The sequence below is a fragment of the Carassius carassius genome, chromosome 21, assembly GCF_963082965.1.
Source record: "Carassius carassius chromosome 21, fCarCar2.1, whole genome shotgun sequence".
NCBI lineage: Eukaryota > Metazoa > Chordata > Actinopteri > Cypriniformes > Cyprinidae > Carassius > Carassius carassius.
In genome coordinates, this window is record NC_081775.1 from 30,223,497 (window position 1) to 30,235,628 (window position 12,132).

The 12,132-nt window shown below is 34.1% G+C and overlaps 2 protein-coding genes across 3 annotated transcripts in view; both read right to left on the reverse strand.

Annotated features, from left to right (window-relative positions):
* Positions 1–9,585, reverse strand: part of LOC132098113 (stalled ribosome sensor GCN1-like) — a 54,113-nt gene extending 44,528 nt beyond the window's left edge. For both annotated transcript variants that reach the window (XM_059504257.1, XM_059504256.1), the window contains exons 1-14: positions 9,479–9,585; positions 8,757–8,865; positions 8,053–8,116; positions 7,842–7,973; positions 6,643–6,751; positions 6,387–6,485; positions 5,646–5,780; positions 4,511–4,579; positions 4,317–4,425; positions 2,395–2,469; positions 2,192–2,320; positions 1,371–1,421; positions 855–953; positions 30–203 (exon numbers count right to left, since the gene is read on the reverse strand). In XM_059504257.1, the coding sequence (XP_059360240.1) occupies positions 30–203; positions 855–953; positions 1,371–1,421; positions 2,192–2,320; positions 2,395–2,469; positions 4,317–4,425; positions 4,511–4,579; positions 5,646–5,780; positions 6,387–6,485; positions 6,643–6,751; positions 7,842–7,973; positions 8,053–8,116; positions 8,757–8,865; positions 9,479–9,496 (1,372 nt within the window). In that variant the 5' untranslated portion in view covers positions 9,497–9,585. The remainder of the gene's footprint in view (positions 1–29; positions 204–854; positions 954–1,370; positions 1,422–2,191; positions 2,321–2,394; positions 2,470–4,316; positions 4,426–4,510; positions 4,580–5,645; positions 5,781–6,386; positions 6,486–6,642; positions 6,752–7,841; positions 7,974–8,052; positions 8,117–8,756; positions 8,866–9,478) is intronic.
* Positions 9,586–10,924: 1,339 nt separating this feature from the next.
* LOC132098121 (endophilin-B2-like) overlaps positions 10,925–12,132 on the reverse strand; it is a 320,795-nt gene continuing 319,587 nt past the window's right edge. Inside the window, exon 12 of the transcript XR_009422838.1 lies at positions 10,925–11,334. The gene's annotated coding sequence lies outside the window, so the exon portion shown is untranslated. The remainder of the gene's footprint in view (positions 11,335–12,132) is intronic.

The window sequence follows — 12,132 nt, forward strand, 5'->3', positions numbered from 1 at the left end:
GAGGATAAACCTGAAGTGTCCCAGCTGACCTTTGAAAGCCCCGATCATGGCCTGGAGATACGCCTGACGCACAAGAGACGTGGACGTCTTGAGGGTGAAGGCTTTTTTAAACCATTCTCTTAACTCGGAGGTCACGTCCACAGTCAAATGGCTCGTCCACTGAGATAAAACTGACACTGCATGCACCAGCGTCCCTTCATGGACTACACACACACACACACACATATGAGGAGAGAGAAAAACAATCAGCAGATATTAGGTTTTGTACATGTTTAAGACATTTAAGACCATTAAAGATTGCTTAATGCACATCAGATTAAAATGTAATATAATTTTGCAACAAGTGAAAAAATAAATTAAGCCATTACATTAAAAATAAATCTAATCTTGGTATTTAAAGTTAGGGTTTCTATATGTTTTGTCAATATATGACCTTGATTAGATCACGCCGAATTTGTGAGTTATTCAATTTAATATTATAGTAATTTTGCATGTTCACATTTCTCTGAAATCGCTTTGTGCTCACAAGACATCCAGGGAAACAAAATATAACAATTTTTTTTTGTTAGTAAAAGTTTTATTTGTAATGTTTTTACTTTATTTATTTGACATTTACATTTGAGCATTTAGCAGACACTTTTTTTCTAAAAACTGTTAAGAAGAAAAAAAGAGAACAAAAGCTATTCAAGTTAGGAAGCAAGCTATAGGAGAGGAGTTTTCTTTTTTTAATGGGAGTAATTTTACATTTTTATGATTTTCGGTAAACAAACCCCCTGCTGACTCAAGCATGCATGAAAATGCATATTAAAAAAGTTATTTTTTTTATAGTATATTAAAAAGAGTACGGTTCTGACCTTCCTGTTGCAGGTATGGAATGAACATCACAGCCACGCTGGAGCTCAGAGACTGAGAGGAAGAGCCAGAGACGGCATGATGACTGCAACTTCTGATTCCTGTTTCAGAAACATGTTAACCATGATCAGTATGATAGCAGGCAGTTAGCTGAATGCAGAAGTCTCGCAGAAGTGAGAATGAGATGTGGGAGCTATTCAGGAGGGGATGATTTTCAAACGTTGCATATAAAAAAAAGTGGAATGGAAAAAAAAAAATAAAAAAATTTGTCTTGATGCATGTTTTTAAAAAGTGGAACTTTTCTGCGAAAGATGCAAGATACATGCAAGAGGTTATACAGGAAAAAAATTAAGCAGTGCAGTAGGATGCAAAAACATATTTCCTTCTGCAAATCAGCAGTGGTAAAAATACTTTCAAGATGAATCCCCATAAGATCTGATCTTCTCTAAACACAAAAGAAAAACTGTGTACAATCACCCTGCCTAAAACAGGCCTCTCGAGCATCTGAGTATATTCACCTGACAGAACGCTCATCTTCTGGGCCACAACCGTGAGCTTCCCCTCCGAGCCTGTGCAAAACAGAACACAACATTTGCTAAATCCTGCATTAAATAATGAGCTGGTTCTGCTTATGAATACGAGATCTCTTGAAGTCCTAAACCAACAGATTTTCATGATTTTTCCCATGACTTCCAGTCATTCAAGAACTCCATGAAATGAATAATCTTTCTTCTCCATGCATGTCTGGTTTCAAACCTAATAATGAATATATTGAAATGATTATCATTGTACGTTATCTTTTGTTTAAAAGACCACTCTCAGGGAACTGAATTGAGCTGAAATGACATTTTTCCTGTACTGATTTGTACACGAGCAATCTTTTTCATTAAATTTGAAAATGATTAATTGTGTGTGTGTGTTGCTAGATAGTGTGTAGACAGATAGATAGATTTTTAGAAGAATAGATAGATAGAATTTTATTTATGGTTATAGCTCTTAAATTTTTTTTATGTAAAAAAAAAAAAAAAAAAAAAAAAAAGTGCATTTTGTAAATTCAGTAAATTCTCATACTGTACAGTGTTGTTTTTATAAATGCATGCATCTTTTCAGTGTCAAAACGGACCTGAATGTGTTATGAGGGTTAAAGCTTTGGATAAAAGCGTCTGCTAAATGTAAATGTAAAGCAAGTTTGACTCCACACTAATCTCTCTAGCCTATGAAATGAATACAGCAGAATAAAGCTATACATTTTTAAATTCACAAATGATTTTGCATGCTATTTCATGGCTTTCCAAGTCACAAAATTTTAAAATTCCAAGCCCTGAAATCATCCACTGACCTCCGAGGATGCCAAAGAGGTGTTTAACAAGGCCCTGGACGGCGCTGGGGTCACTGCACTGCTGGGCCAGATTCTGGAGGGCTGTGACCGCCTGCTCCATCAGCTCTGGGTTATTGGCCTTCAGCTGACCTAAAACACCAAAACCACATCAAACCTGCACACGACGCCTCAGACAAACAGCAATCATACAGACAAGCACTCACTGGAGATTCCCTTCCCGATGTCCAGTGCATACTGACTCAGATCAAGAGTGAGAGACGCCAGCATGCAGGAGATCGCTGGAGGAAAGGACAGAGAGATGCAAAAGTGTCCATAAAACACAGTATGCCAGGATTCTGCATTGCTGGGAGATTTCAAATCAGTGTACACCGTAATAGAAGTAACATAAGTAATAGCTTGTTCATGCTTGTTTTTTCTTTTTCATTCACTCATTCATTAATAAATACATACAAAAGCAATACATACAAAATTTTTACCAACTACATAATTTTATAATATTTTCCCTTTTGAAAAAGTTCAACAGTAACCGGGGTTATTATAGTGAACTGATATTAAAACTATTTAAAAAATTGTTACTAAAAATAAATATGAATTGAAAATGCAACATATATATAAAGCTATTTTATTGAAGCTTGTTTTTGTTTAATGAAAATTTAAATAACTAAAAATAAAATTAAAATAAACTACATAGATATATTTTGAAAAAGTGTAAAAATAAAAAAATTAAAAGGAAAAATGAAAAACTGTATCTTCTTTGCAAATCTTCTTTGCTGCCCTTCTTGACACCAGGCCATCTTCCAAAAGTCTTGGCCTCACTGTGGGGGGCAGATGCGCTCACACCTGTCTGCTGCCATTCCTGAGCAAGCTCTGCACTGGTGGCACTCCGATCCCGCAGCTGAATCCTCTTTAGGAGACCATCCTGGCGCTTGCTGGACTTTCTTGGACGCCCCGAAGCCTTCTTTACAAGAATTGAACCTCTTTCCTTGAAGTTCTTGATGATCCTATAAATTGTTGACTTAGGTGCAATCTTAGTAGCCACAATATCCTTGCCTGTGAAGCCATTTTTATGCAACGCAATGATGGCTGCACGTGTTTCTTTGCAGGTCACCATGGTTAACAATGGAAGAACAATGATTTCAAGCATCACCCTCCTTTTAACATGTCAAGTCTGCCATTCTAACCCAATCAGCCTGACATAATGATCTCCAGCCTTGTGCTCGTCAACATTCTCACCTGAGTTAACAAGACGATTACTGAAATGATCTCAGCAGGTCCTTTAATGACAGCAATGAAATGCAGTGGAAAGGTTTTTTTGGGATTAAGTTAATTTTCATGGCAAAGAAGGACTATGCAATTCATCTGATCACTCTTCATAACATTCTGGAGTATATGCAAATTGCTATCAGCAACTTTTCCAATTTCCAATATTTATGTAATTCTCAAAACTTTTGGCCATGACTGTAGATTTGAATGCCATGTCAGCATCGGAGGCAAAAACTGAGTTGCAAAAATTCAGCAACAAAAAAAAAAAACCAAGCAAAGAGGAAAATTTTTTTTATTAAGATTACACAAGATGTTTAAAATTTGATAACGATAAAAATTCTAAAACCTTCTTGGGTAATATCTTATGAAACAAAATAGAGGATCTTGCCAAACATATTAGAGGACGGCCAATTTTTGGCATCATTTAATCAATCGACCAATTGTGCTGCAAATTAGGCCGTTTTATAGACAGGCACATCAGGCTTATATTCACAAGCGAAACACATAATTTGCACGTGAAAGAAGGAACGTGTGATTTAGACAAAGCTTCTTAACTTTCATCATTGAATTTGTCTGTGGGTCCGACAATAAATATCGGTAAAAATAATTATCGTTATCGGCAAGACAAAAACCCATATCGGTCAAACTTTAAAACATATAGAGTTGAATCCTTCACCTTTAAGCAGAAATGCATGAGTCAAATCTACCTCAAAATGTTCATAATAAAGCTATTATAGTTTCTCGTTGACACTGACAGCAACATACTTTCATAATAATTAGTTTGAGCATCAACTATTGCGCTCTAATGATGAGATCACGATGCATCCTGATGGACGACAGTGTGGTGGTCTGTGTGACTCACTCTGCATGGAGTTCTCCGGGCTGCGCAGCAAAGCTTTCTGTAACGTGGGCAGCAGCTGCTCCTTAAACTCTGCGTGGGACATGTGGCGAAGCATCGAGCCGCTCTTCTCCTGAACACACAACATCTGACTTTAGGTTGTATGATTTCAGCACTGCAAAGATTCATTATTCAACAAAGAGAGCACAGATTCTCACCAGGATGTGCTGATGCGGTCTGCTCTTACTCATGAGGACCGTCTTCATGTACAGGTCCAAGAGAGCCGCCTGAAACACAACAGCACTGCTACTCTTAAACTAGATAAGACCTGATAACATCGTTAAACTACTAAAAATGTTCTTCATTCATCAAAAAAAAAGCGAAAATAAAATAAAACATTTCACAAATTAGATAAATATGTTTAAATAAAAGCACTAAAATTACAAAAACTGAAAAAAGATCAATATATAAAAAGCATATAATAAAAAATATAAGTCAACACAAGAACATCATAAGATTAATTAAAATATAATCAAAAATATTAATAGCATATTTTCCAGAAAATAAGTCACAGATGGGTTTAATTCGCAGCAGGAAAATATTGGATTGCTGATAGAAAAAAAAACTGTGTAAGCCACATTATTATTAACTTCAGGAATAATGTAAAATATTGGAAAATGAAACATTTATAAACTTTATAAACACTATAATCAATATAGAGGCATTCATTATAAACATAACATTTTATAATATGTATATATATATATATTTTATACATGTGTCCCTCGACAAAAAAATAAATAAAAAATAAATCAACTGACAAAAAAGCTGATTAAATAATCTTCCCATTGATGGATGGTTTGTTAGGATCGGACAATATTTGTCCGAGATACAAGTATTTGAAAATCTGGAATTTGATGGTGCAAAAAAAAAAATCTTTAAAGTTGTTCAAATGAAGTTCTAAGCAATGCATATTATTAATAAAAATTTTAGTTTTGATATATTTACTGTAGGAAATGTACAAAATATCTTCATCGAACATGATCTTTACTCAATAAAAAGAAAATGGCATAAAAGAAAAATCAGTCATTTTGACCCATACAATGTATTTTTTGGCTCTTGCTACAAATATACCCCAGAGACTCAAGACTGCTTTTGTGCTCCAAGGACACAAATGATATTATGAATAAGTGATGAATATGATTAAAAACATGAATTATATTCCAAAAAATATGGTATAAATATGGCAAATTATACTATTACGGTAAATAAAAATACTGAGTCAGAAGCAGCAGTGCAGTCAACACATCTGACAGGTTTAGCACAGGAATGACGAGGGCTTGAGTTTTCCACCTTGTGTTTGTTGATGGTGGCGATGTCTTTGTGCGTAGCGCAGAAATCCACACACAATCCCAGCAGCGGCACACACACACAGCTCTGATCCAAACACAGCAGAGTGCTCATGTAGTGATCCACCAGCCCTGGAGTCTGCACAAACACACAACGTCGAGTTACAGAAAACTGAAAGACTCTTGTTAGATTTAATCTGAGCAACAGTCAAAACTGAGGACACACGAGCTTCTACATTTGCAGAGAAAGATTTAGGGCAATACTAGCTTTTATAAATTAATAAAAAATTCATGAATACTTCTATTCAGTAAGGGTGCATTAAATCAAATAAAAGTGACAGCAAAAGACATTTATTTATAAAGTTACAAAAGATTGCATGTTCACATAAACGCTGTTCTTTTGAATTTTCTATTCATCAAAGAATCCTTAAAACAAATTTATCACCGTTTTCAAAAAGATATTCAGCACCACAACATTTTTAGTAATCAGAAATGTTTGTTGAGCAGCAAATCAGCATATTAGTGTGATTTCTGAAGGATCAGTTGAGACTGAAGACTGGAGTAATAATGCTGAAAATGCTGAAAATTATAGTTTAAAATTATTTAAATTAGTAAACATTATTTCACAATATTACTGCTTTTTACTGTATTTTTGATCAAATAAATGCAGCTTTGGTGCACAAGAAATCTTAACTCAGTCTAACTGTAGCGTACGAGACTTCAGACTGATTTTATTCAGCTTTACCTCCTTCCACAGTTTATTAAAGCGTTTGCTGATTGACTTGAGAGCGTTCCCTGAGGCTCCGCCCACTGCCTCCGCCAGCAGCAAACTCTGAACCTCAACCTGATTGGAGGAGACACAGAGAGAGTATGTGATTGGACAGAGTGCATGCAAAGATTTTAAAACAACAATATTAATAAGACAGGTTTTGAACAAGAGCTAATCTGATCTATGACTAATAAAGATAGTAATGCAACGGTCTACATGCAAAACTACTGACCAGTTTCTTCCAGTTGGCACCTTCTCTCTTGTCTGCGGAGGGGAAGACGGTCTGAACGATCACGCAGGTCCAGGGCAGAGCGCAGCAGGCTCCTGAAGCCGTGCTCTTCCTGAATACATGATTGCACATTATACTTGATCGTAGCTCATTGTAGAATCATTTGCATCTGAAAACTATAAGATCCCTGGGGCTCTATGAAATGTGTTTTATTTTCTCCCAAAATCTGTTCTACTACACGTTTGAATTGTTTTGGAAATCCTTTTTAATGTTTAAATTAAATTTAGTAATCAAATGTTATGTCTAATCCACTGAAATCATGAAATGTATAAAGTGTAACATCAATTTATTAAACGTTTTATAAAAACTTTTTTTTTTAAATACATGTTTAGGGCCCTGTGAAATCCAATTTATTTTTCCCCCAAATTCCATTTTGTCTGTTTTAATTTTTCTAAATTAAATTGTTGTAATTAAAAATCATGTTTAATTAATTTTAATCATTTAATTATCACTTTTTTCTGGTTTCTTTTTAAAGAAAATTAAAGTAACCAAAAAGCATGTCTAATCAATTGAAATCTTACGGCATATACACTTTTACCACAATTTATTAACATTTTAACAAAATTAAAAATTTTATGGCCCTTCATTTCCATTTAATACCCTTCCTCCAAATTCTATGTTTTCTGTATTTATGACTTACTGGTAAAAAAAAAAAGAAAAAAAGAAAGAAAGAAGAAAACTTAACAAAAAATATATATATTATTCCTTAAAGTTTTAGTGACTAATTTAATAATTTTAATTATCATTATTATTATCTTAATATGTACATTCTACCATACTATAGTAATATATTTCGGTCACAATCTATTATATTGACAGGTTGTCTTTATAAAATGAATACATATATATATATATATATATATATATGCATGTAGCAATAGTCTTTCTCAAATTAAAGAGTGAAATGCTGTCTTTTTGCAGTTTAACATTCATTAGTTCAACACTAGTTAAACACTAATAACACTAGTTTATGTCATGATCTGATTCACTTTTGATTTATTTATCTAAATGTTACATCATTTCCTGACATTCCATGTTATGCCATTGAAAAAAAATCTATTTTTATGTTTGGATTCCACAATTCTGTCCATGTTTTGCACACTAGTGAAATCATAGGGCTGTGTATAAGTGTGGTCACTCACCCGGGCTTCACGGCCCTGCTGACCACCCCACAGCTCAGCAGACCGGGGGGGAGGTTGGTGGCCATGGCATCAGGCTGTGATTGGACGAGCACCTCAATGACCGAGAGCAAAGCTCGCCGAGACGCAGCATCCCTGAGAGGAGAAATCAAGCCCACCTTCAGCAGAAGAACATGCTTTACTGGACAGAGGAGAGGAGACGGCTCACACTCACCTGTATCTGTGCAGAGTCAGATAGAAGAGTTTACACAGTCCTTTAATGACCGGCTCGGGAAGATCTGAGGACACAAATCATTCCAAACTCATATCTGAAGATGCACACGTCTGAATACAGAGTTAACAGACAATACTGCTCAAAAGTAGCTTTATGTTTTTTGTTTTTAAACAAATTAATACTTCTGTTCAATAAAATGCCACTAAATTGATCAAAAGTGGCATTCATACAGAATGTTACAAAAGATTTCTATTTCAAATAAACACGGGTTATTGATAATTTATAAAATGTATCACATTTTCCAAAAAGATATGAAGCAGCACAATGGTTTAATAACCAAAAATGCTTATTGAGCAGCAAATCAGTATATTTTTATGATTTCTGAAGATCATGTGACACTGAAGACTGGAGGAATGATGCTGAAAATACAGCTTTGCGTCATATAACTTTAACATATTCAAATAGAAAACAGTTATTTGAAGTGGTCATATTTCCCAATATTTTGGTGTTTTAACTAAAAAAAAAAAAAATGTAGCATTAGTGAGCACAACTGACTTTAAAAAACATAAAAAAAAGGTAGTACATGACTTGAAATGATATGGAATATAGAGTTTAGTCACTTTTGGTCACCGTAATGCTCTTCAAAATGTCCACAGAACACAAAATGTGTTATATTAGTTATTTGTTTAGTCTAACAAACTCACCCTTTCCTTTCACACATTCCTTCAGTTCTTCAAGAACTTCTTTGCGCTCTTTAACGCTGGACGACGTGACTTTCACAGCGAATCTCTTCAGCGTGTCTGAAACCTGGCCCTGCAAACACACAGATATCATCATTATATCATATCGTATTAGTCATGATTGCATTTGTCTGAAATTCATTGTGGTTTTACATTAGTAGGCATGAATTATGATTTACCATGGTGCATTATTCTTATGTGACACCTTACACAAAATAACAGGTATAAGTTGATTTCTGTTATGAGTTTTATGTACCAGCATTTTGAAGATCACCATGATATTACAGTGCTATATTAGCAAAAAAAACAACAACAACAACAACATGGTTTGACCATGGTAAACATGGTACTTCTAGCACTTTCTGAAGATAATGTGTGTTTGAGATCTGCAGATGCACAAATAAGTGGGTAACTCGTTTAAAATAGTCTGTCAAATTACCGTAAAATCATAATAAATGTTTGTTATGCTACTGTTGTATCATTAATGGTCGGTTTATAGTTTTTGATGTTACATTAGTAACACCTTCACGCACAAGCGCGCGCGCATACGTTTTCTAGAATATCTGAACATCACGCGCAGGCGGATCACGCATCATCTACTCTGAAAGATCATTAGAAAGTAGTGAGACACTGAAGAAAAGTTAGCGTTTTAATGTTGATGCAGCTGTGGATCGAATCACACCAACCTGCGTGTCCGCTGCCATCTTGCCGGCCTCGATCTGGAAAGAATTTAAGTCGTCACTTCCGGAGTCATTACCGTCCTTGGCCACGTGCTTCTGCGGGCTTGAGTTTGTATTTTTCTAGAGGGCGCTTTAAACCTGAAACTGTTAAGCATACATTTTTTTCCTCATTTTCAACAAATTATCAGTGGATCAAATCATCAAAAATTCTATTTAAATTGTCTTTTCATTTTATGAAGTTTTAGCATAAAATAAAATACATTAACATTTTAATGCAATCCCTACAAACAATTAATGAGCGGCAGCCACATATTAAACCGTTATAGCTACATACAAAAGTATACCATTATTTTAGAAAACTAAAAATAATGCTGTACAAAAAAGTAGTGCATGTATACACCGTACATATGATTTTATTTGTCTGAAAATCTTATTAAGTATTAAAGTATTTTTCAACTCATTGTCTACACATTATTAGTGAATAAAATAACAAAACATTTTAAGCGGTCTCTTCCCTTTATAAAGTTTTATTTACAAATAAAATTAAAATAAACTAAATCTAGCATAAACAGAGCCGTCAATTATAACGATCAAAAATTTAGATTTCCCATAAATTAAATAGTTAAGCTACAGCTAAACACAAAATGTGAAAATTAAAATTATTGCACTGTGATATCGTTATATGACTTTAATTGTTAGATACAGCCAAAAAGATTTATAAGATTACTGTTATGTGTACAAACGTCTAGGCAAAAATGTAATCATAAACAACATCAGGAGAAAAATATTCAGTGCATTAAAACACCAATTTTATTTGCATATAATTGCATGAATAGAATCGATAACCAATACTCACACAACAAAACGTGACAGTGTTACAGGAGAGAGATGAAAATATGCATAGCTGACTTCACATTAGGTAAATTATAATATTTGTACAGGGACAGTAAAATAATGATTGATGAACAGAAATGAAAAAGTGTCAGATCAATTTATATGATAGAAAATCTCCAAATAAACAAAGGCACAAGATTCGACCAGTGTAAATGAGTGATTTAAACACACACGGATATCATATGATCCCGAGATTTCCACTGCACCTTCTTTTGGCACATAGCGATTAGAAGCAAAACAGATAATTACAATCGAGTTATCAAAGAAGGCATATTCATAGTGAATTTCATAAAACAAAGGAGAACAATAACTTCTACTTTCTAAGTAGAGTTTTCTCAACAGATCTCTGGCACATCGGGTCATATAAAAGCTTTCATTTAATAAACACTTGCTGGTATATTTATCAAATAGCAATCTTTGTTGACAGGCATCCAGAAAGCCACACCAGGGCCATATAAATTTAATATTCTTGATCTGAAAAGTCACTTCTGTTTTAGTGACAACATGTTTCTAAAAATACAAGAAAGTCTTCATCGAGTTTTCAAAACTCGCCTTTCATGCAAAACGGAGGGAAACTAAAAGATAGAGGAAAAAAATAATTAGTATAGAATATGTAGTCACAATATCATAATACAGCAGTTATAATATTGTCTAGAAATTGTCTGTGAGAGTGAGAAAGACAATATCAGATACTAATTTTTCTCATCAAATCATATACTGAATTCAAGAGTTGAGAATTGCACAATACTGTCACAGCTATTTAGATGAACAACATCAGGACAACAGAAGTTTGACTTCTCACTTGTCAAGACGTTAACTGATGGACTGGAGTGCTGTGGATTATTGTGATGTTTTTATCAGCTGTTTGGACTCTCATTCTGACGGCACCCATTCACCCCAGAGCATCCGTTGATGAGACACTGATGCAATGCTACATTTCTCCAAATCTGATGAAGAAACAAACTCATCTACATCTCGGATGGCACATTTTCAGTTAATATCGTTATAATCGTTAGCAGTTATGTAGTGACTGTTTTGTGACTAAAACCAAAATAGCCAATCATCCTAACTATACAACATGTCCCAAAATGCCATATGAGACTGGCTCCTCCAGAGAAATATTCTCGGTTAAATAATAATAAAGACACCAGAAAATACGGTTTTGATTTATTAGTGTAAAAATGAAGAAAATGAGTGTTATTATGTGTGCCGGCAGAAGTGAACGATTAACAGTAAGATACATTCATCTCTATGGGTGCCAGATGTCAGTAATAATTAAACTCGCTGTTACTACACAGACTTCATGAGGAATAAACTTCAGTCTCTCAATTACAACTTCAACATGGATCAGAAACTTTGTTATATCTTGTATGCAAAACTACACAATTGGCATACTTAGTGTCTTTTAAATTCAGTTAAATTTGTAATACAAAACAAGGCACTAAAAGTAGCAATTCACTGAGGGGAGATTTTATGCTAAAATGATGCAAAGTAAATAAGACGTTTTCCTAAAAGTTGAAGCTCAAAAGAACATATGCAGGACATATTTCACACCAAAATAAAAAGAACGAATAAATTCTATTTTGCATAAAAGAAAATGCAGCTTATTTTCGGAGTAATAACAATGAAGGATTTATACTTCATGTTATTTTTTGTTTTACTGAGTTTAACGAAATTTAAAATAACATCAATATTATATTATTAATAAAAAAAGATACAACAACAACGATAATAATAATAATAATAATTATTATTATTATTAATAA